Consider the following 25,972-nt stretch of genomic DNA (forward strand, 5'->3'; position numbering starts at 1 on the left):
CGTTCTATCTACGGAAGCGCTGGCAGTTTCCCCATACAGTAACAGAGTCCACGGAGGGAAACTCTGCAAACCTCACATCACAGCTCAGCTCAGGCAAATTCATGTCAACTGGGCAAAGCTGTCGTTATATGTAATATCACACGCAGCCATTAGCAGGAGTACACCGTGGTGCCCGCTTCATAATGAAGCAAACAAATGTCGACTTTGAAGAAGTCGCACTAGGCCTAACAGTATCAGATTGTACGGAGTGTTCCTTTAAGTCAGTATCTGGTAAAAGATCTAGTCATTATTCATACGATAAGAAGAATGGCCGCACTGTTTGATGCTGAAGTGATCCGATTTATTATGCGATTTCTATCAGTTTTACACCTTGCAATAAGCTTTTCCATTAGGCATCATGTCTGGTAACATGTTCAGTCACTACACGGGGTCGGCATACATTTATACATTGCATATACAGCTATACATTACGTATTCTTAGGCAGCAGCTGGAAGATGAATGTTGACCCAAGGCCCACAGACAGATGGAACAAAGGCTGGCCTGGGAATATGTAGGCTGCTCCGCTCTACATGTGATTTGGCTTTTTCTGTCTACAATGTAGAAAAAAAACTAACATCTACAGTCCAGGCCTTTCTGCATAGGACTACAACGGTTACCATGTAAAACATATAAAATGGATCGTACACGTCATGTTATGGGGCCATTTACAGTACCCAGACAAAGAGCTCATTGAAGAGGCCTCGGATCTAGATCTCAGTTCTTCCTGATCCATGAAGTCGCACTTCTACCAATTGTCCCATGGAGAGACCATCAGTCCCAGAGAATCCCTTTAACTTCATAGATATTTGCAAATACCATGAAAAAGATTTTAAATGACCAAAAAAATCTGAAGACTGAACACCTTTTTGGGTTTCTTGCATGCCGCATAGACAAAATATATTAAAAAACAAAAGTGTTCAAAACTGCCTTCATAGTCATCCTCCCAATACAGGTCCATGATTTGATGTGCTGCCAACAAGTGATGTGTGCCAATCAGATGGATCCAGCCGCCAGGGGCACATGGACAAGCACCAGATATTGGGAATCACGGTTTCTGATAATTGGGTAGATAATAAGTATATGTAATAGGACCTTGACTTTGGTGTTACAGACACTCACATGGAGATAGTTCTTAGAGGGGTTATCCCATTAAAAACACCAATCCCCTATGCCGGCAGCCCCATAGCAGTAGATGGAGCGCCAATCGTACAAGCATGCTGGCAATTCAGTCACATTGAGGAGGCAGAGTGGTCCTCCATTCCCCTCCAGTGTTTGGACCCCCAGCAACGTTACACTTGCCCCCTAGCCTGTGGATAAGGGGATAAGTGTCTATAATTGGACAACCCCTTTAAATACCTGCTGCTACAAGTCTGTTAGATGGGTAATTGTTATTTGTGGGTTCTGAAGTTCTGTGATCAGAACTTGGATCCAGCTTCAGCAAGGACTGGAGAATCTTGGGCCCCGAGGAGCCGTACCGCATTTATTTCCACAGGAGAACAAGTGAAATCTGAAGAAAAAGTAGAAATAGATTATTTTTGACATTAAGATACCTAGAGTATATATACTACAGGTATATAGAAGCCATCTACAGTAAATACTTAGACCATATGGAACTAACTAGGCCAATCGAGAATTTAGGCAACAAAACAGTCCAATAAATCCTACTAATATTATAAATGTGAAAGTTTGTATGTTTGTATGTTTGTTCCGCAATCACGCCGAAACGACCGAACGGATTACACTGAAATTTGACACATACCTAGAATGACATCCGCATTCGAACATAGGCACCTTACCATCCATGTAGATTGCCGGGCTTGCCGACTGCGAGCACCGAAATCACAGTCTGTGTAGGCTGAAGGACCGGAGATGACGTCATCTCAGGCCCTTGCGCGGTTCTCTGATTGGATCGCGCGTTACAGTTGGCTGAGCTATAGAGGCTCAGGCCGGCCACAGAGTGAGAGGAAGAAAATGGCATTGCATGTGTGCGCAGCCGAGTGCCGAACATGCCGCCATCGGTGGAGCCCGTTGCGTGGCATGGATCAGTGAGTTGGCTGGGGCCACGGGGGTGGGAAGGGATAGAAGGAGCTGGGACAAAGTTCGGCAAACCGCCGTCTACACGTGGCGCGCCGCGCATGGCCACAGCTGCACACTAGGCGCACGGTGGGGCTGGAGGCACGGGGAGGGGTCGCGGGGGCGGGTGTCCTGCAGGGAGAGGAGGGGAAAGAAGGGTGGGGGGCCTGGGGTGCAGGGGGGTTCCAGGGACGGGATGGTGTGGAAGGGCATCTGGAAGGCAAGGAGGGGTGGGGCCACGCTGCAGGTGGGTTGCGCAGGGCGTGAGGGGGCAGACGAAGTTGCGGGTATTGCTAGTAAATATATTTATTAATTATTATTATTATTACCACCACCAACAGGGCATGGGCATAAGGTAGCAGGCATAGTAATTGTCATTGGGTTTAACATCACAAAGGGGAGTCATTTTCCAATGTAATATACAGTACACTGCAGATACAATGGAAGGAGTTTTGGAAAATCTAAAGGAGTTCTGCATAGGGGATAAATCATTTCATGTCATAAGACAATGGAGGCCTGACCGCCGAGTACTACCTGTACGGTTACCTGCAGAGGAGCAGGAGTCCATCAGCTGTACAACGTTCGGAAAGAGCGGTTTCCCTGAGGTCTTTATAGACCGCGGCCTTGATAAAAGCTTTTGCTGTTCTGTCGCCGGATCCTCTCTGGTCCCAGAAGGTGTTTCTGTAACAGTACTGCTCTGAGTCACATAGGCATCAGAACTCCTCCAGCCAAAAAAAGCCAGGGAATGTACGCAACAAAACATGGGATTCAGAATACCCTGAAAAACAAAGACCGCCATTGTTGTTTATCTTTATACCACCAACACAGCACATAACACTGCGGCAGTGAGCAGCTCAATATTAAAGACATCAATCCTGAAAGAAGAACACAAAGCTGCAACAAATATGGTAGGTAAGGCTATGCTCAAGCCATACCTGGCCTTTAATATTGGCATGTACCCTAATCCTCCAGAAATATACAGTACCTGGAACACACCAAGAGGACACTATTCGCCATGTGCGGGCTATAGAAGGGTTCTTTAGCCATATCTTTGGCCAGTATATATTGGGTTACAGTTGCATCTACTACATGGAAGGTCGTGTTTGTTACACTTATTTTGTGTAATATATTTTTCATGCAAGTCAGACGTCTCCTGTCCAGTTTCTCTGTCCCGCCCTCAGCTAAAGTCTCTTGCGCCTGCTCCTTGGATAGTTGGAGGGAGCTTTAATATGGAATTTTCTAGAACAATGGATATTTTGGTCCGCTAACACTCAATGGATTGCATTACCTTTCAGAATTTGTGCCCATGCCTTTTGATCTATGGCCCATAAACACCGCTAGTGATGGTTCTTTCACTTTCTACCTGTAACCTCCATAACCACTAAGACCGTCAACTTTCAGACTGATCCAGTCGTCCACCTCTTTCCCCTGTTCTGTTTAGGAAGATTCTCCTATACCCCCTACAACCTTCCAGTCCTAAATTAGTTATTTTCAAGCCAAATAACTGTGCCAGGATTGTTCCAGCTAGGGGTTCATCGCTCTTGAATGCCAACTTGTTTGCCATCCCTTATAGTTGGATTTGTTCCCTACCGTCTGGGACCAGAGGGCTGGGCTATAGGAGACTGACTGAGGTAGTCAGACAGACACTCTGTCTCATCTCTTTTGTAATGTATTAGACCCTAGACCACCCCAAAACCTCGGCCCATCTCTGGCTATAAGGAACCCCTCTTTGAAGCAACAAGAATTTTGCCGCTGCTCCAAAGACATAAGAAGAATAGTCCTCATTGCTCCAAAGAGTTCATCTGGATATTGACAAAAACTGCAAAATCTTGGCAATGGATTCACTGATTCACAAGGGGGAAACCTTATTTGATTCAGGTGACCCTAACTTATCCATCTGCTGGCTTGATATGCTGCATTCTTGTGACAAACTCCCTTTAAGTACTTCGGAGTCCATCTTACTGCTACACCTACCATTACCTACCCTGCCATCTTCTTTCCTGCAGTGTCTAATCTACAACTGGAAACCCATGCAAAGGTAGAAACCTTTGCTTCAACACATGGAAGAGCAAAATGACCCTCCGATCTGTACGGTTATATAAAACTTTTCCACACTTCAAATTAAAATTTCTATTTCAAAGCTTCAGTTCCTGCCGGCAGCCATTTTTACTTTTATTTGGAACTCCAGATGCCATAAAATCCCCAAACTGGTGAGAATGTCAGGAAGGGATCAGGGTCCTTTGGGTTCCTCATATCATACACTACTATGAGGATGTAGCTTTCCAGTGTGTTTTGCTGGGCCGCTCGGCACGCCTTCGACAAGTTGGTAAAAATTTTAAGATTGTGCCTCGCACCTATGCAGCCTAATTTCCTGTTGTGGTGTCGTGCGCCCCCTCCAGTTCCCTTCTCACTGTTATGAACATGAGCATCACTAGACAGAACATCACTCCATTATCTTATTCCTGTATAACCCCACTATCCCAGAGAAATTGACATCTACTATGGACCAGAATAAGTCATCATTGGGTCTATTCTGCCTAGTAGATACAATCTTCTTTAAAGCTTCAACCTAATATCCTTCTACTGTTGGAAACTGATCAATTCCATTAGTACCAAGTAGGCCATGTCATTACTTCTACTTCTGGGTGTCATATGATCACCCCTTACCCATGGAGCCCAGCCATTGGTGTATGTCCACCAGCCTTAATAATGGAAATTTACCAAATGCTCTCCTCCCATTTAGAGAACACATTCCCATGTGAAAAAATAGGAGGAAGCCATTGGGAGGACCAAGCCATCAGCAGGTGATAAGGAGTCACCGAGTCAGACCTCTATCTGTACCACTTACCACAATACAAATTCCCCGATGCCGATTCTTCACTCTCTTAATCCGCCTAGCTACTCAGTTTGCTGGCACTGTGCTAGGTCAGTTGGCACGCTCATGCATATATCCCTTCGTAACACCTTTCTCAAGCATGTGGCTTGGTCATACACCAATTTTACCAGGACATGCCAATGAACACCCTCATAGATTACCGAATGCCCCTCCAAAACAACTGAGCAAGAAGTCCTCCAGGCTGTTTCTTTATGATTGCAAAGTGGCCAAAACTCTTAGGGTATGTTCACACGGAGTTTTTAGGAGCGGATTTTGACACAGACTTCAATGGGAGCCGCTCGCTTTTTTTTTTCCGCTAGCTAGTAGTGGAAAGAATAAGCGGCATACCCTTGTTTGCCGCGAATTCTGCGGCTGACTCAGCCGCGGCGTCCGGCTCCCTCCCGATTAGGCCCATCCTTCGGGTCTAATCCGGAGTGGAATGCCAGTGCCATGTACCGGTGTCCCGTCATGGCTAGCCGCGCAGCCGTGTTCACACACGGAATGCAAATTCTGCCATGTATACGTACCCTTATAGAATCTGGAAGCAAACAGCCCCACCCTTTAATTTGGACCTAGCCAAGCTGATGGAAACTAGCTCTTTAGAAAATCTGGTGGCCAGGTGGTATCGGACCTTGGGATACTTGCTGTATCCGTCAAAGACACTAATTCCCTGTCTATGTACTTTGCATATACGGTTGATCTGACTATATCACAATGGAGATCCCCCCCCCCTTCCTTTCTGCTCTTCTTCTATCTACTTTACTATTGTTCACATGGTGTCTCTACAAACATAGTAGGGTTATACGAAGATGATGTCTGGAACCTTTTTACTGAAACCTATAATATATGATTTTATATACTGTATAAAGCCATGGTTACAGCAGTTTTATGATCATTATCTCTATTGTAGCTGCTTTCCAGGTGGCAATAGTGACAGCTATATAGTCATACACAATAAACATCTTAGATCATCTATCACAATTATATGACAGTAATATCTTAACAACGCTGAACACATATTAGATATAGAGAGTTCACACCCTGTGGACGGATCCGCTCTTCAAAGCCTCTAGTTACAATGGTAACCTTCATGGTAAGTGCTAGGTCTACTTGATCAATCAATTGCTTTGGAGATTACAGCTCTTCTTTATTATCTGTGTACACTGATCAGATAACAAAACCAGAGATTAAACCTGCTGACAGTCTACAACACTCGTAGCTTTACGGTCCTGCTGTGCAAGCACATGGATATCATTTACAAATATGAACAATGAAGATACGTAATAAGATGTGGTAGTCTGCAGCCGCCCCTATAGGGAGCTTAGACAGGTTCTCCCATTAACACGATAGGGATTGAGTGTCTTCACACTGGGGGTCCCACTCCAGGAGACTCTAGTCGTCAAATTCCCATGACCCCACTTTGAATGCAGCAGCGGTCATAGGTCTATTCAATTCACCATCTGCGAGACAGCCAGAAATAGCCAAATGCTGTACTCTGCTATTTTGGCAGACTGTCCTAGAGGATGGAGTCAAAGCAGACATGTGAGACCTCTACTCCATTCAAAAGAGAAGACATGGTGATGAGTGATGGGACCACCAGTAAGGAGATACCTATCCCCTACCCCAGGGGTCGGCAACCTTCAGCACTTGAGCTGCTGTGGAACTACAACTCCCAACATGCTCCATTCACTTCCATCAACCGCAGAGAGAGTATGCATGCTGGGAGTTGTAGTTTTGCAACAGCTGGAGTGCCGAAGGTTACCTACCCCTGCCGTACCCTATGGATTGGAGAGAAGTGTCACTTGTGGGAAACCCAGTTACAAAATTAATCTCAGGATTTTGGACCTAAAAAGACAGAATAAAAATGTGGAAATTAACTTTAAAGGGAGTCCAACTATATTAACTAAGCATACCCTATAGAACTAACACCATTGCTGTGTAGGGAAAGTCATTAGGTTTACAAATATACTTTTCATCTGATACTGGGTCTCTGCTGTATAATACAGCAGAAGCCCGGCGGCTATGATGGCCACTCAGCTCCGGAGTGGCCGCCATATTTAAATACCCAACACCCGCTATACTATTAAGGAGGGATCGAAGGTTATGGACATCAGTGTTAGTTTTCAGCCTTGCCATTTACTCGCAGAGATTTGTCTAGACTGTAGACGATGAAATCCCTAAACTCCTTGCTATAGTACATTGAGGAACATTGTGCTTAAGCTGTTGGACTATTTGCAGTTGTTCACAAAGTGGTGTACCTGGCCCTATTGTTGCTTGAGGACGACAGCCTTTTGGGGAGCCTTTATGACACTTATCTGTTTCCAATGCAGGCTAGGTTCACATCTGCATTTGGGTTTTCATTCCGGAGGGTCCACTTGGGGCCCCCCCAAATGGAAACCTAATCCGCTTAAAAAAAAAAGCGATTACCCGTGGAAACCCGCGACCCCCATAGGCTTTAATGGGGTCTGCCTGGTTCTTCAGGATTTAAAATTCACGCATGCGCAGAGCCGACTGCGCATGCGTGAATTTTAAATCCAGAAGAAGCCGATGGAAGAAGACATCTCGGGGAGGTGTGACAGAAGACGACAGAGGCGGGCGCTGGAGAGTTTTCTCGTAGCAGTGGGGACACCCCCAGTACTACGATAAAACCGGGATATCTACGGAACGGCGGCGCGGAGAAGACTTCTAAAGGTAGGAGAAGAATAGCCTTTCTTAAGACCATTCCTACGTGTTAGTGAGAAAAAAAAAAAAACTGGATTCAAATGATTGAATCCCTTTAAAAACATTAAATATCATGTCTTTGTAGAGTATTCAATTGACTAAAGGTTGAAAAGGATTGAACGTGTTATACAAAGTCTCCACTTCATTGGAATTCATTGCACAATGGCAGAACCTAACATACTGTCTAGTAACATGGTGATTGATACAGGTTGCAGAGAGGACCCTCCTATGTACAATGGGTTTACATCTGACAAAGGAAAAAAAAAAACCCAATAATTAGAATTTTTAGAATTTTTTTTTAATCACAAAGTCAACAAAATAAGCAGAGCAACCAGACTACTGAATGTGGATTGGTGTGTAGAAATATTTTCTTACCATCATGACAAAAGTTGTGAATGCAGCCATCTGCAACTGCCGAGGAGGCTCTGACGTATCGGATACTTCAACGAGAAGCAGCAAAAAGTCACCCAGCACATTCCCAAGCCAGCTGTGGGAGGCCGAAAGAATAACACAGAGAGTATAAAACACCAAGAACATGGCTGATTCTTACTACATTTACAACCCCATGAGACGAATGGGACTTACCAGGCGATAAATGTACCAAAAATCTGGAAGAGTCTTCTAAGTAAGGTTTGTTTCTTATGTCTCTCGCAGGAGGTGTAAACCCCAGACTGCATCTTAAGGAGGACAGGCACTACCGGACACAAAACAAAACGTATCTTTAATTCCTTTACAAATTTCCATGTCACAATCCAAGCAAATATACAAAGCGGCTCTATAGGACTCAGTCGGCATCTTCTTCTTGTCCTTCAGTAAATGTATACACCGGAACGTGCAAGTTAAATGGATGTCTCTGACAGATACCTCATATAGAGCCCCATTGGGTAAAATATATACGGTACATTCAACTTTTTTCATAAATTAATAGTGCAGGTGAATATAAGGAACTTTGTAATCTTATTAAGGATTTCTGCCTCCTTCACTACTTATGAAGCGGTTCTCCTGCTCCTCATCTTCAATCTCACTGCTGGTTACATTATATCCATCTCTGTATTCAGCCCCACACACAGCTCTATAGAGAAGGGAGGGGGATAGAGTAGGAGCCTTCTGCTGGTTGGTTCATTGATTTATTGCTTCATTCTGTGCACTAGAAGCCTCCTATCTACAATATAGCAGAGCGTAACAGCAGCAATTATTTGAGAGTCTTTTCTATCCCCTTACCCTCTTCATGGACTAATATGGAGAAAGTAACCGCCTGAGAAGAAAACATATTTCTTTAATAAGATATATTGAAAATTTTCTTATATTAACTTGTACTATTCATTTATAAAAAAGCAGTTTATAACTAGAAGTATGCTGTAACTAAATTATGCAGTTTACTCCATACAGCCAAGTAAATGTATTCCCTACAATGGGTTTGGCTGGTGATAGACTCCCAACAGCTACTAGCATCGCCAATAGGGTAATCCACCTCTGTAACTCTGATGGCCTATCTTTGGTTAGACCATTAGATCTGCAGGGTTCTAACAGTCGGGACCCCTAAAGATCCCCTGCAGCTCACTGGCCAATCAAAATGTAACTATGGCTTTAGGTACTGCAGCGCTGCCTCATTGTACAGTTGTGCTGATCTGCGGGGGTGTCGGTTGTCAGACCCCTAAAGATCTAGTCTTGTAGGCCTAGCCTAAGGATAGGCTATCAGTATTACAAAGGTGGATAACCACTTTTGCTATGTGAAAAGCAAAAGTTCCAACAAGCACACCTATAGTGAAGGTTATAATATCGTAAACGCTTCATACCGCCCACAATAGCTCTCCTGAGGAAGTACGGGCTTCCGAGCAGCGCCATTAATAAAGGAATGTATAGGAGTACATCATGGATCTGAACCAGGCCATGCATGGAGTCACATCTGAGGGAAGATAGTAAGATGTAAGTCAGTTATTCAATATATCATTCCTGTCACACTCTATATAGAAATCACTAATAGTATCTGAGTGCATATGCGCTGCGCCAACATCAATGCAGTCTATAGAGGGCACTTTGATCCATTGTCTTCTATAACTAAGGCTAGGTTAACATCTGCGTCCGGTCTCCGCTTCGGGATTCCCTTCCCCATCCCGCTTGAAAGATACGGAGAGAAGAGCGCTGCAAACACCGCACCCTTTTCAGCCAGAAACCCGACAGATCCCAGGTTTCCAAAACAAACCTTTTTTTTTCCATCACAATCTTGGTGGACTTTGTGTTACACTATTATTTACAGTGACTTGCAGAAGTATTCACACCCCTGAGCGTTTTCACATTTTGTCACCTTACAACCACAAACTTAAATGTATTTTATTGAGGTGAAGTGATAACCAACACAAAGTAACCGATAGATGTGATGTGGAAGGAAAGTGATACAAGGTTTAATCAAATAAAAATCTGAAATGCGTAATGTGCAAAAGTCTTCAGCCCCCCTATATTAATACTCCGTAGAGCCGCCTTTCACTGCCAGTCCAGCTGCAATTCTTTTGGGCTTGGTCTCTAGCAGCTTTGCACGTCTACAGGCTGTGCTTTTGCCCATTCTTCTTTGCACAATACAGTAGCTCCAGCTCAGTCAGATTGGATGGAGACGTCTGTGAACAGCAAATTACAGATGCTCAATAGGATTTTGGTCTGCACTGTGACTGGGCCATTCTAACACATGAATATTCCTTGATCTAAACCATTCCTCTGTAGCTCTGGCTGTATGTTTAGGGTCATTGTCTTGCTAGAAGATGAATCTCCTTCCCAGTCTCAAGTCTTTTGCATCGCCAACAGGTTTTCTTCCAGGATTGCCCTGTATTTAGCTCCATCCATCTTCCCCTAAACTCTGACCAGCTTCCCTGTCCCTACTGAAGAAAAGCCTCCCCCCAGCATGATGCTGCCCCCTATGTGTGACAGTGGGGATGGGGTGTTCAGGGGGATGAGAAGGTGTAGTTTTCCACCACACATTTAGGCCAAAAAGTTCAACTTTGATCTTATCTGACCAGAGCACCTTCTTCCACATGTTTGCTGTGTCCATTATATGTCTTGTGGCAAACTACACTTCTTAGGTCTTTCTACAACAATGGTTCCTTCTTGCCGCTCTTCCATAAAGGCCAGATTTGTGGAGTGCACGACTTATAGTTCTCCTGTGGACAGATTCTCCCACCTGAGTTGTGGATTTCTTCAGCTCCTCCAGAATGACCAGTGCTCTCTTGGCTGCTTCTCTGACCAGTGCTCTCCTTGCTCGATCTGTCAATGTAGGTGGACGGCCATGTCTTGGTAGGTTTGCAGTTGTAGAATACTTTTTCCATTTTTGGATGATGGATTACACAGTGCTCCTTGGGATGCTCAAAGCTTGGGATATATTTCTATAACCTAACCCTGCTTTAAACTTCTTCACAACTTTATCTCTGACCTGTCTGGTGAGTTCCTTGGTCTTCATGATGCTGTTTATTCACCAATGTTCTCTAACAAATCACTGAGGCCTGCACAGAACAGGTGGATTTATACTGAGACTACATTACACACAGCCGGATTCTAATAACTATTTAAGTAACTTCTGAAGGCAATGGTGTGCACTGGATTTTATTTAGGGGTATCAGTACAGGGGGCTGAATACTTTTCCACGTCAAACTTTTCAGATTTATAATTGATTACAATTTTGAAAACCCATGGATCATTTTCCTTCCATTTAACAATTATCGGCTACTTCAAATCTCAATAACATACATTTAAGTTTGTGGTTGTAAGGTGAGAAAATGTGAAAAAGTTCAAAGGGTATGACCATGTTTGCAAGTCACTGTAAGCTTATCGAAAAAGGGATGGTGTAGGCCATAAAAGAAGGCATTTAAGAAGCTCTTCCATGCGCCACAATTTTAACACTTTTCAATACTAGTTGACGTCCACCAAGACAGTCTAAAGATAATCCAGATTTATCATCACTGCGATACATCGGCCAACCTTAAGACTGTCTGGTCTAAGTTCTCATTGTCTAGAATTGCCCCATTGACAAGGTTAATTCTTAGCAAATGAAAGCCAAAATTTGACAGATTAAGATAAAGTTTCTAATAAACTCACAAGGTTACAGGAATTCAGAAGGGTAAATAGCAAAAAATTAACTAAAACAATGTAAAAAAAAGAACGAAGATAAGTAGAAAACAAACGTGGGCAAATAGAAGGTAAATTCCAATATACTACACAATGAGGGGTCAACAATAACCAGCAGATAAAAGGGACGTCTGGAAGAAGAACTGGAGCAAATACTAGGAAATAGCAAGATTTCAAAGCAAGTATACAGAAGGGATCCCCAAAATCTGGATTGTTGTTTGGCATGCCGAATACAGAAAGGGGTTTCCTAGGCCTCACCTTGAAAAGATAAGACAAATAGGGGAAGACAAAATGTGATATGTTTAAAGGCCAAGCCCTTCTCTGCACTCCTTAAGTGTTTGAGAGGCCGGCAGCAATGAAGAGAAGAATAAACACCATTTACTAATAGAACATCACACCTACTAAGTGCTGACATTGGGGGATTACAGGGACAAACACTTAGGAACTTTTAGCTGTAAAGTAGTTTGTACATCCAATTCTGAATTTTACTACTATATAGATCAGGGGTAGGAACCTGCGGCCCTCCAGCTACTGTGAAACTACAACTCCCAGCATGCTCCATTCACTTCCAAGAACAGCAGAGCAAGTGTGTATATTGGGAGTTGTAGTTTTGCAACAGCTGGAGAGTCGAAGGTTCCCTACCCCTGATATAGATCCTCCATCGACGTAGACCAGGTACCCCATTCACAATGTGCACATACAATTGTATATCACATCAATATTTAGGGTGACCGCCCTTTGGAGGAGATGGAAGTGATGATATGGTCCCCACAGAGCCCTGAACTCAGTATCAGTCAGTCTGTCTGGGATAACATGATGAGATAGACGTATATACTCGAGTACAAGCCGAATTTTTCAGTACAGTTTTTGTGCTGAAAAAGCCCCCCTCTGCTTATACTCGAGTCAAGCAAGGAAAAAAAAAATGGCTATGGCTGAGGCAGACCAGGCCGAGTTCCAAGTGGGGGGAAAAAACCTTCAAGCTCAGGGAAGGGGCAGACAGACAACCAAAACACCCCCTCCCCTTCCCCAGCAACTACTGCACCCAAAAACTCTGACCATTTTAATTTTTTGCAGGCAGATTTTGACACGGAATCCGCCTGCATTCATCCGGGCCTAATCAGGAGCGGGATGCCGCGAGGAGATGCTGATGCATTGTCGGCATCCCATCGCGGCTAGCCGCCTGAAGAAGCCACACCTTTTCCGCCGTGTGACCATACCTGTGTACAAGTGTGTCGAGAAGATGGGATTTAGATTTCTCTTTCGCCCACTCATTAATTTTGTTAATTGATAACCTATTTCTAAAAGCATTCCTACTTTACAAAAGTTTTAGGCAGGTGTGACAAATGCTGCAAAGTACCATGCAAAATAACATTACAACCTGCATTGTATGGACCTCAGACAAAGCCTGGAAGAATCTGGTGCCCCAATCGCCCATCAGTACCAGGGCTGCAGAGAGGATGATGGGGTGTGTGAGTAAAGGAACCCCGACATCTCTCTAACCACTTATAACTCTCAGCCGCTACTGACAGTCACATCATTTATGTTAAATGAACAGGACTGGAATTCACTCTGGTCCCGGCCCCTGAGGCAGAGCGATATCTGTAATATACAGCCGACTCCTGCTGTAGATAGCGCACAACCAACTTCAAAGTGCAAGGGCGCACCAATAAAATCAATTTTTGCTACACAGTGGACAACCATTACCTGACCCCCGTCCACAAATTTGTAAATACACAAACTTATATACAGAAGACGGGATCTGCTGCTGCTAGAAACAGAAGCCAGGACAGAGGTGGGTAATAATTTAGGTTTATGGCCCCCTTAAGCAGCAGTATTAAAATAAATAAAAAGTCGGAACACCCCTTCCCCTCCCCTATTCGTGTTTGTTAAGGGATTGTTAGGGATCACTTGTATAGTATCACAACCAAACACAGCCTAGTAATAAGGACAAGGACTATGGTGACATTATCACAGCAGAAGTGGAGAGAAGACAAAGACTTTTATGGCAGTGTCACCCCAGGACACCAAACAATTAAGCCACACACATTAGAATAGAAGACAGATACAGACAATACCATGATATGATTAGGACGCCACCTATACACCCATGCAGAGACCAGTGCGCCATAGTTATACTGGACACAGCCAATGAAGAAGGGCGAGCTCTACTGTGTGACAGGGACAATACTGAAGAATTCAGAAGCGCTGGGGATCTTACGTGGTAATAGCAAAACACACCAAATGTCTTCTAGATTCCTCACTTACACTTTGCAAGTCACATTGTGATACCCCCCCTGCACGTCAGACACATTCCACCATCTTGTTTGCTACAATTCAATTCCAGACATTCTACCCACAGAACTAACTTTAGTAACCAGAAAATGAAGAGAAAAACATATTTATTCATGAGGATCCCAACTAAGTGCAGCATCTCCGCTTGTACAATGAGCCATAGTGGCCCCTGCACACAGTATCATGTCCCATAGTGGCCCCTGCACACAGTATTATCCCCCATAGTGGCCCCTGCACACAGTATTATCCCCCATAGTGGCCCCTGCACACAGTATTATGTCCCATAGTGTCGCCTGCACACAGTATTATGTCCCATAGTGTCGCCTGCACACAGTATTATGTCCCATAGTGTCGCCTGCACACAGTATTATCCCACATAGTGGCCCCTGCACACAGTATTATGCCCCATAGTGGCCCCTGCACAGTATTATGTCCCATAGTGGCCCCTGCACACAGTATTATGTCCCATAGTGGCCCCTGCACACAGTATTATCCCCCATAGTGGCCCCTGCACACAGTATTATCCCCCATAGTGGCCCCTGCACACAGTATTATGTCCCATAGTGTCGCCTGCACACAGTATTATGTCCCATAGTGTCGCCTGCACACAGTATTATGTCCCATAGTGGCCCCTGCACACAGTATTATCCCCCATAGTGGCCCCTGCACACAGTATTATGCCCCATAGTGGCCCCTGCACAGTATTATGCCCCATAGTGGCCCCTGCACACAGTATTATGTCCCATAGTGGCCCCTGCACACAGTATTATCCCCCATAGTGGCCCCTGCACACAGTATTATGCCCCATAGTGGCCCCTGCACAGTATTATGCCCCATAGTGGCCCCTGCACACAGTATTATGCCCCATAGTGGCCCCTGCACACAGTATTATGCCCCATTGTGGACACCCATGAACAATTATTATACTGTGAGGTCTTATCAGACCCAGGGGAGAATACAAACATAATAAACACAGTTACTTACCTCTTCCTGGCTCTGCCGCACTTTCTGCAGATGTCGGCCATCTTTAATGATGTAGGGGTCATCACATGAGCATGGGCTTGTGTTGCGACCAAACCCTGGCCCATGTGACATCTGGGATGTCACCAAGTAGGCCTGAAGCGTTCAGGAGCCAGGAGAGGCAAGTAACTTTTTTATGCTCCTCATTCGACACTTATTTATACCGGAATGCTGAAAGATATTTTGAAATTATGTCGGAATGAAGTTCTGGCGCATTCTGACCCAATTTAAGCACTGGTTTTATCTCTTAGACTGCTTTCACTCTTCCTAAGGCCTCCCTGTGAATGAAGCGCTGGTGCACTTATGCGACTGGCACACTATTCACTTCTATTGATAGGGAAAAGGAAGTGAGCAGTGCACATAGTTTTCATTACTTACTACTCTTAGAATCCGATCCTTTTCTCCCCCACAGTATTGGTGTATAGCACATCTGCATGGGGTGCCTGAAGCCGGAAAGAACCAGGGACCTATTGATAACTAAGCTTGCTGCTCGCTGTCTGGGAGAGGGAGAGTATTATACTGTGTGAGGGGGAATAAGGGAGCATTATATTGTGTGGTGCCCATAAGGGTATTACATGGTGCTGGGTGGCATACTGGGCATTACATTGTGTGACAGGTGCCATAGTGAGCAACACTCAGTGTGAGGGCAGATAAAAGGGAGGAGAGTTAGGGGGTGCAGTTTCCCTAAACTGATTCAAGCCCCAAAATACCTTGCTTTGGGCCTGTCTGACACTGGTCATTTCTTCAGAATTTAATTGCCTCATCCTTAACTCAGAATTGGGAGGCCACTACGTACATTAGATTGCCCATCAATCCCGCCCAAATCTATTGTTTATAGTCAGTTTTAATCCTACAGCCACAGATTATTCAGTTTGGCCTTGTTTTGCAGGAATTAGATTTGATAGATTTGTGAAGATAAAACCACTAAGGGTAAGTTCACACGGCAGAAAATGGATTCCGCTTGTGAATATACCGCGTGGCTAGCCGTGACTGAATGCCGATGCAGTGCTCTGACATCCCGTCGCGGCATTCCACTCCAGATTAGGCCTAACAAGCAGAACTAGTTAGGTACTAGCTAGCAGAAAAAAGAAGCGAGCGGCTACCATTTTAGCAGGCAGATTTTGAGGCAGATTTTGCATCAAAATCCGCTGCAAAAAAACTAAGATAGTATTTTTTTATTATTATTTTATATAATTCTTGCCAATCCTGCATTTTGACTTAGTATAGCTGTTATTCCTGGTTTATTGAGTTACCCCTCGTTCACATCTGCGTTCGGTATTCCGTTCAGGGATTCTGCATGAGGACCTCTGGAACAGAATACCGAACGCAACTGCAAGTGGTGTGCACACGGACCCCGTAGACTATAATGGGGTCCATGTGCTTGCCACGCACAGCCCGCACGAATCATGCAGGCAGGAAAGCAGATTGTGAACTACTTTCTTGTCCGCATGTTCCCTGCGGAAATGTGGCGGCAAGCACACGGACCCCATAGACTATATATATATATATATATATATATATATATATATATATATATATATATATATATATATATATATAGTCTATGGGGTCCGTGCTATGGGGTCCGTGTGCTTTCACTGCACACTGCTTGCAGTGGTGTTCACTATTCCATTCCGGGGGGAGGGGGGGGTCCCCATGCAGACTCCTCCGAACGGAATACCAACGCAGATGTGAACGAGGCCTTATATGATGTCTTTGGGCGAGGTATCGTATTGCAGCATATTTTACATATACATATTTGCCATATTATCTGTGTATATATTAGATATCCTTATATTTGACAGAAGGAAAAAAAAAAGAAAAAAGGAAATAAGCAGATTGTTGAAAACTTGGTTTTTGGCTGATGTCTGAAGGAAGTCAGCATACACAAAAAATTACTACAATATTTCCAGCACAGTCAGACACAATAAGCAACGCAATAAACAAGAATTTACACAGATCTTATTTCATTTACGCTCACATTATCTTATCATTTGGACACAATAACACTACATCACAGTTACAATCTCTATGACATTTCCTCCAGCGGCTTCTAATGAAAATGAATTGCGACTAGAGATGAGCGAACACTAAAATGTTCGAGGTTCGAAATTCGATTCGAACAGCCGCTCACTGTTCGAGTGTTCGAATGGGTTTCGAACCCCATTATAGTCTATGGGGAACATAAACTCGTTAAGGGGGAAACCCAAATTCGTGTCTGGAGGGTCACCAAGTCCACTATGACACCCCAGGAAATGATACCAACACCCTGGAATGACACTGGGACAGCAGGGGAAGCATGTCTGGGGGCATAAAAGTCACTTTATTTCATGGAAATCCCTGTCAGTTTGCGATTTTCGCAAGCTAACTTTTCCCCATAGAAATGCATTGGCCAGTGCTGATTGGCCAGAGTACGGAACTCGACCAATCAGCGCTGGCTCTGCTGGAGGAGGCGGAGTCTAAGATAGCTCCACACCAGTCTCCATTCAGGTCCGACCTTAGACTCCGCCTCCTCCGGCAGAGCCAGCGCTGATTGGCCGAAGGCTGGCCAATGCATTCCTATGCGAATGCAGACTTAGCAGTGCTGAGTCAGTTTTGCTCAACTACACATCTGATGCACACTCGGCACTGCTACATCAGATGTAGCAATCTGATGTAGCAGAGCCGAGGGTGCACTAGAACCCCTGTGCAAACTCAGTTCACGCTAATAGAATGCATTGGCCAGCGCTGATTGGCCAATGCATTCTATTAGCCCGATGAAGTAGAGCTGAATGTGTGTGCTAAGCACACACATTCAGCACTGCTTCATCACGCCAATACAATGCATTAGCCAGTGCTGATTGGCCAGAGTACGGAATTCGGCCAATCAGCGCTGGCTCTGCTGGAGGAGGCGGAGTCTAAGGTCGGACCTGAATGGAGACTGGTGTGGAGCGATCTTAGACTCCGCCTCCTCCAGCAGAGCCAGCGCTGATTGGCCGAATTCCGTACTCTGGCCAATCAGCGCTGGCCAATGCATTCTATTAGCTTGATGAAGCAGAGTGTGCACAAGGGTTCAAGCGCACCCTCGGCTCTGATGTAGCAGAGCTGAGGCTGCACAAGGGTTCAAGCGCACCCTCGGCTCTGATGTAGGAGAGCCGAGGGTGCACTTGAACCCTTGTGCACCCTCAGCTCTGCTACATCAGAGCCGAGGGTGCGCTTGAACCCTTGTGCACACTCTGCTTCATCAAGCTAATAGAATGCATTGGCCAGCGCTGATTGGCCAATGTATTCTATTAGCCTGATGAAGTAGAGCTGAATGTGTGTGCTAAGCACACACATTCAGCTCTACTTCATCGGGCTAATAGAATGCATTGGCCAGCGCTGATTGGCCAGAGTACGGAACTCGACCAATCAGCGCTGGCTCTGCTGGAGGAGGCGGAGTCTAAGATCGCTCCACACCAGTCTCCATTCAGGTCCGACCTTAGACTCCGCCTCCTCCAGCAGAGCCAGCGCTGATTGGCCGAATTCCGTACTCTGGCCAATCAGCACTGGCTAATGCATTGTATTGGCGTGATGAAGCAGTGCTGAATGTGTGTGCTTAGCACACACATTCAGCTCTACTTCATCGGGCTAATAGAATGCATTGGCCAATCAGCGCTGGCCAATGCATTCTATTAGCGTGAACTGAGTTTGCACAGGGGTTCTAGTGCACCCTCGGCTCTGCTACATCAGATTGCTACATCTGATGTAGCAGTGCCGAGTGTGCATCAGATGTGTAGTTGAGCAAAACTGACTCAGCACTGCTAAGTCTGCATTCGCATAGGAATGCATTGGCCAGCCTTCGGCCAATCAGCGCTGGCTCTGCCGGAGGAGGCGGAGTCTAAGGTCGGACCTGAATGGAGACTGGTGTGGAGCGATCTTAGACTCCGCCTCCTCCAGCAGAGCCAGCGCTGATTGGCCGAATTCCGTACTCTGGCCAATCAGCGCTGGCCAATGCATTCTATTAGCCCGATGAAGTAGAGCTGAATGTGTGTGCTTAGCACACACATTCAGCTCTACTTCATCAGGCTAATAGAATACATTGGCCAATCAGCGCTGGCTAATGCATTCTATTAGCTTGATGAAGCAGAGTGTGCACAAGGGTTCAAGCGCACCCTCGGCTCTGATGTAGCAGAGCTGAGGGTGCACAAGGGTTCAAGTGCACCCTCGGCTCTCCTACATCAGAGCCGAGGGTGCGCTTGAACCCTTGTGCAGCCTCGGCTCTGCTACATCAGAGCCGAGGGTGCGCTTGAACCCTTGTGCACACTCTGCTTCATCAAGCTAATAGAATGCATTGGCCAGCACTGATTGGCCAGAGTACGGAATTCGGCCAATCAGCGCTGGCCAATGCATCCCTATGGGAAAAAGTTTATCTCACAAAAATCACAATTACACACCCGATAGAGCCCCAAAAAGTTATTTTTAATAACATTCCCCCCTAAATAAAGGTTATCCCTAGCTATCCCTGCCTGTACAGCTATCCCTGTCTCATAGTCACAAAGTTCACATTCTCATATGACCCGGATTTGAAATCCACTATTCGTCTAAAATGGAGGTCACCTGATTTCGGCAGCCAATGACTTTTTCCAATTTTTTTCAATGCCCCCGGTGTCGTAGTTCCTGTCCCACCTCCCCTGCGCTGTTATTGGTGCAAAAAAGGCGCCAGGGAAGGTGGGAGGGGAATCGAATTTTGGCGCACTTTACCACGTGGTGTTCGATTCGATTCGAACATGCCGAACAGCCTAATATCCGATCGAACATGTGTTCGATAGAACACTGTTCGCTCATCTCTAATTGCGACAATGCAGTAGTGAGATCATCATGAATAAGCAAGGTACGGTTTCCTCAACGGAAGAATTCTAACAATGTGAGAATATTTACTACGACAGAAGAATCTATTCCATGAAACTGATACTATAGATCACCAATGAGAAGAACACCACCCTGTCCAGATCAAGCAGACTTCGATTCTTCAGTTCTACCTTATATTATATTTATATAGCGCCAACATATTCCGCAGCACTGTACAATTTGTAGGGTTTAAATACAGACAGAAAGATACATTACGAAGAAAGTCATTTCACACAATGGGACTGAGGGCCCTGCTCGCAAGAGCTTACAATCTATGAGATAGAGGGGGTGACAAGAGGTAGCAGGGGCGGTATTGCTTATACAGGGGTCAGACAATTCTGTAATAGAGGTGACTGTCATTACACAAACATAAAGCTGTATGAGCCGAGAATATAAACGAGAATAGACCAGGCATTCCAAGATTTTGGAGATGAAGGGGAGGTTAGAGACAGGTCGATAGTTAGCAGCACAGGACGGGTCCAGGGAGGTTTTTTTCCCCCAATATCGGGGTTATAACAGTATGCTTGAAGGAGGATGGAAAGATTCCAGAAGAGAGAGAGAGGTTAAATATTTTAGTAAGGTAAGTAGTGACAGCAGGCTACAGAGATTGGAGAAGGTGTGAAGGGAAGGGGTCACTGCTGCAGGTTGTAGGGAGAGATGAAGAAAGTAGTTGGGAGACTTCCTCTTCTTTAACGGGTTCAAAAGATGAGAATGGACAGTCTGAAGTGCGGTTGGTGAGGGGGTTCGTACTATGGTAGGTGTGGGAATCAATGCTACTGGGGGATTGGACAGTTATTTCCTGAAGGATCTTACCAATTTTATCATGGAAATAAGTGGCCAGGTCATCAGCACTAAGGACTGTGAATGGCGTCTGCACCTTGGCTGTGAGTAAGGAGTGAAATGTTTCAAAAAGCCTTTTAGGGTTGCTGGGGAGAGAGAATAGATGAGGGCGGTGAAATAGTCTTGTTTGGCGAGGTAAAGGGCAGAACTATATGTTTTAAGCCTAAATATTATGCCCATTGGCTATAGTTATCACTAATAAAACCACTTTGTAATGTAATTTTGGATGTAGTTTTCATAGGGGAAAAAAATCAGTAGAATACAAGTGTGACATTGTGTCTCACATGAGGTTTTCAGCAGATCACTATTCTCTGAATCATATCAAGAACACAGATAATAAAGCAGGTCCAATAGGTTTCTGCTGTTCTCCATTCTGCTAATACAGAGCAAGGTTAGGACCTGCGCTATAATCTTCAGAGTGGAATGGAGAATCAGACCTCCCCATTGGAAGAGCCTTGGCCTGCACACTCTGGCCTAAGTTATATTGTAGCATAGGCCCTAGAACATAGATCGTTAGGCCTGGTTCACATCTGCGTTCGGTATTCCGTTTGAGGAATCCGCTTGGGGACCCTCTGAATGGAAACCTATATGCATTAAAAAGCAGTTACCTGGGAAAACATACGGACACCATAGACTATAACGGGGTCCGTGTGGTTTCCGCACAAAACATGCAGAGAGAACAGTGGTGCTTACAGTACTGATCTCTCTGCATGATTCGTGCAGAATTTACACGGACCCAATTATCGTCCATGTTGTCCGTGTAGTTCCTTAGCTAACCGCTTTTTAATGCGTATAGGTTTCCATTTGGGGGATTCCCAAGCAGAATACCGAATGCAGACCTTACTCGTACATTACTATTTTTCCAATACTGAAATTTCTATTTTCTTTCTCTACAATTGTTGCAATTTTCTCTCTTAGCAAACGTCTTGCTGGTTTCTCCTTGCTTTCATTTACTGCCATCTACTGGTGTAGTCACCTATGGAATCATTGAGACACAGAAAACACAGCCAGTACATAGGGATTATTTCACTGCCATGTCTAAGCTATGTGAGAGAGTTAGGGAACAGGGAAGGCAATACTTGACCAATTCCTTACAGCGCTAACCTCTTTAGTTTATAGAATGGTGAACATTACACAAGTGCAGAACTCACAAGAATACACTTTTCGAGTTTAGAGCCCTTACTTACAAAAGTAAGCGTCAGAACCAAAAAAAAAAAAAAAGTTAAAATACACATAAAAAGATAATAATAAAGTCAATTTCTGCAAGTACTTCAAATTATAGACTAAGACGTAGAACACAGTAATGGTAACCCGGTACCTGTTTTGAAACTTAGAAGGAACCACTAACATAAGAAGTCCATGTAGACAGATCAGGCTCGAACCCCCCCAGCACAAAATTGAGTACAGTAAGCCAAACCTGAAGAAAAGAGAAAGAATAATAAAAAAACAGAAAGGTTACAAATGTTGACAAGGCCCAACCGCAAACATTTAGTTATTGATGGTCAATGGGGAAGGGGGGGGGGAATTTATTAAAATTGCCAACTGAGCGGCGTGACAAGAGCCTTGCTGCCTCGATATTGGGGATCTGCAGGGGTCACAGCTGTCAGAACTCCAAACATCTAATTGTAGATAGTTGATAACCCCTTTAAACCAACATGAGTAAGATACCAATGAAATCTGTCCCCTAGTGGCGACATGCTGTCCTTGAGTTCTCACATCCATATCTGACACTGGACGAGTCACTGCAACCTTATGATGTGTATTTATGTCCAGGCTTCCAATAGCAGTGCCCAAATTATATATATATATATATATATATATATATATATATATATATATATATATATATATATATATATATATACACACATATATACACATATACACACACACACACGTTGGTTAGAGGACAGGTTGGCGTTGTCTCTAGCACAAGAATGACATCTGTGATAACTCAGTTCTTACCATAACCTCTCTTACCTTTCTGAAGGGTTTGGTTTGAAGAGTTGATCGATCTCCAAAGAGTAACAGAAAAACGCCCAGAATAACACAGCACAGAAAAAATGAATCCATGTCTGTAGGTTCACAATAGACAAAACGTTACGGTCAGAAAGCGAGAACTGCAGAAAAAGGGGGGGTCCACCGAAACCAGTGAAATTTTGAGAGTGCTCTACGAGAAAAATAAGTTTGGGGACCACTGATGTAAAGTGTGCGGTTGTCAATGCAAACATGACATACCAGTATACTAGCGGAGAACATCGTATTACCCCGGGCGTCTTCCTGCACCAGAGAGGCTGAGATTCTATTTAGCACCTTTAGTTACTTTTGGCTTTTATATGGGAAATCACTAATGGCTGCCAGTTGTCACTCACTAATCCCACACCCTCCAATTGTCATGTCAGGAGGCTTTCACACCATCGCTCGTTCTCTGGTTTGCTCCTTATACCAGGTTTCCGTCTTGACAGGAGACAGAAACCCGGCGGTCAGTTTTAAAACCCATTTACTTGAATGGGTTTGTAAAGGTGACCGCCTGTGTCTGCCTTCTACCTCTCCGTGGGGAAACCGGCCAAGGCATTGTTGGGGATATCAAGGGACCTTGACATGTTAAGTTTCTAATCAGGTAATCAATACGAGCTTGGAGAAGACACATGCGCGCGTGTTGTGTGTAGAATGAATTCTGTTTATTGAGAAGTGTCAGGGTCTAGTTATAGGAAGATAATGGCTTTACGCCAGCTTACACACACACTACATCATATCAAGCATACAATACAACTGGTAAAAGACTGAATGCGCCTTCTACATGACTTCGCACGTGAACATTGCGTTTGTTTCTGGTATCCGCCATCTTAGCATCTGACCATAGTAGCTCAGGTGGCCTTGGAACCCATTTTTAATGAGACCTAACTTTTATCTCCATACTGTGACCTTCATGGTAACAAGCAGCATCAAAGGACACTGTGGCCAAGCTCCCAGAAACATGGCCAAGCGCCCAGAAAATACTATCGGAAACCTTGGAGATTGTTTCAAGGCTGTTCAAACATGGCTGTTAGTGGAAACAAGATGGAGGACAAAACACCAAATGGAGTCAAGGGATACAAGATGGTGTATTAACGCTAAAACATAATAGGAGCTACATCTCATTATAGCTTCCAGGAGAAGGGGCGAGCTCTCTTATTAGACAAAGAGGGATGCTAAATGAATAACACACAAAGCTCACATCCGACATACTATAATAGATCACACAAAAAGATAAGACGCTAGGTACCAAGGAGGACGAATGGAATGCAGCCTTCATAATACGGAGGATATGGATCTATATATATGATATATTGTCCACATTCCTTAGCACTGTCTTAATAGCCCAGATGGCGCACCACACAGAGTAACATACTAATATACACTGACTACCAATATGTATGTGGACCCCTTTGGTAGAATAGAAAAACACCATTTCTTCCTATCCAATAGTTGGTAGACCCCAGCAGACGCTTCCTTATAGATGGGATTGATGGACACAATACTCCCGGATGCCTGATGAGACTCCTGGTGTATGGGAGCCATCGGTTGGGTGCGGTTTCTCTGGCCAGCACTCGTTGGTCTTGATCTCCCAGTTTCGGGGATCTGCCGATTCGGGGCACATCCCGACAATCATCGTTCACCTTCCACTTCGTAATCACATAGGCCACTGTCGATTTTGGGTAATTCAGTTCGCTTGCTATGTCCCTCAAGGATCGACCATTTCTGTGGTACCCCACAATTACCCCTTTTTCGAAATCGGACAGCTCTGCACTTTGTGGCACCCTGCATGCGACTTATGCCAATGCGGTTTCCTATGTGACATACATCACGAGCGCAGATATCTTTGTGCATGGGTGTCCAAATACTTATTGGTAGAAAGTGTATAATACACAAAATGTACGATAAATACAAAATAGAGGATTATACTCTAACAGATTTGTGACTGTACCACCCTGAGTCACATGCTGTATAGTTATCTATGATGCCTGGAGTCCCTGCAATACACTGTCCTGTCATCATATGAATCTAGTCTAAGGGTGGTGCGATGTCCCGATGCTTTCATGCTCTATTGGTATGGATATGTGTGCTTTGAATTCAGTGCATGGTCTGCTTTCTAGTGGTATATAACACTGCACATCTATGAGGACGGGAAAGGTCCACTTTAAACAAAACTACTTGTAGCCAATATTAGACTGAAAAGGACTCACTGAGATGAAAACGCAGGAGAAGTGAGAGAACCAAGACTGGCTGGACAGGAAATCCGGAGCCATGAGGCACAGCGTTGAATGCAGGAGCAGCCCTGAAAGACAAACATATTTGCATCAGTCTTCCAGGACCAGACCGTTTGATTTGTCACCATAGCCGTGCAAGCGCTTATTTTATTTGGGTCAAATTTTACTTTCTAATGGCACCACTGAATATTCCATGTGAGGTCATGTGACTATGATCAACTTTTTCCAATCTATTGATTTGCCCATCGGCCTCTATTGAACTGGTTGGAGTCCCCCGAATGGAACCTATACGCATTAAAAAGCGGTTACCTTCAGGAAAGATGTGGACCCTATATACTATAATGGGGTCCGTGTGGTTTCTGCTCGGTGTCCACCTGAAACATGTGGAGAGATAAGTCCAGCAAGCACCACTTTTTTCTCCACATTTTTCGTGCGGACACTGAGTCGAAACCACACGGGCCCCTTCATAGTCTATGGGGTCTGCGGGTTTCCCAGGTAAGCGCTTTTTAATGTGTATAGGGTGGGCCCCAAGCCAATTTCCCGAACGCAAACCTGAACAATGATGTGAACCAGGCCTCAGCCCTACAAAGTACAAATTATAGCCATAATATGGATGCTCTAGGCCGCATGCAAACACAAGCCACTCCACTCTTTCCTATTCACACCTGAAGTAACGAAGGTGCTGGCCAGAAGAATTCTCCAACCCATACTTATTGCTCGGCTCTGTCTTCGATTACAGCATTTGTAGCAAATGGCCAAACTTATCAGTCCCAGGAAAGCACTGGCTCCACATATTGCGTGATATCGCTCCGAACCAAGCACTAAGTCAGTCCCAGGATCCCTCTCTGGACAGCAAAGCCGGGGTAGCCGCAAGGATGCCAT

At 44.7% G+C, this 25,972-nt stretch overlaps 1 protein-coding gene across 1 annotated transcript; it reads right to left on the reverse strand.

Moving 5' to 3' along the window:
• Positions 1-1,455: 1,455 nt before the first annotated feature.
• On the reverse strand, positions 1,456-25,972 carry LOC142184768 (G-protein coupled receptor 143-like). Its single transcript, XM_075259831.1, has 9 exons — positions 25,756-25,972; positions 25,067-25,158; positions 22,821-22,915; positions 22,159-22,257; positions 9,506-9,615; positions 8,295-8,403; positions 8,085-8,196; positions 2,660-2,891; positions 1,456-1,547 (listed from the first exon to the last, which is right to left on the reverse strand). Exons 1-9 carry the CDS (start codon positions 25,970-25,972, stop codon positions 1,456-1,458), a joined length of 1,158 nt encoding a protein of 385 aa, XP_075115932.1.

This window comes from Leptodactylus fuscus, chromosome 11, assembly GCF_031893055.1.
Source record: "Leptodactylus fuscus isolate aLepFus1 chromosome 11, aLepFus1.hap2, whole genome shotgun sequence".
NCBI classification, from domain to species: Eukaryota; Metazoa; Chordata; class Amphibia; order Anura; family Leptodactylidae; genus Leptodactylus; species Leptodactylus fuscus.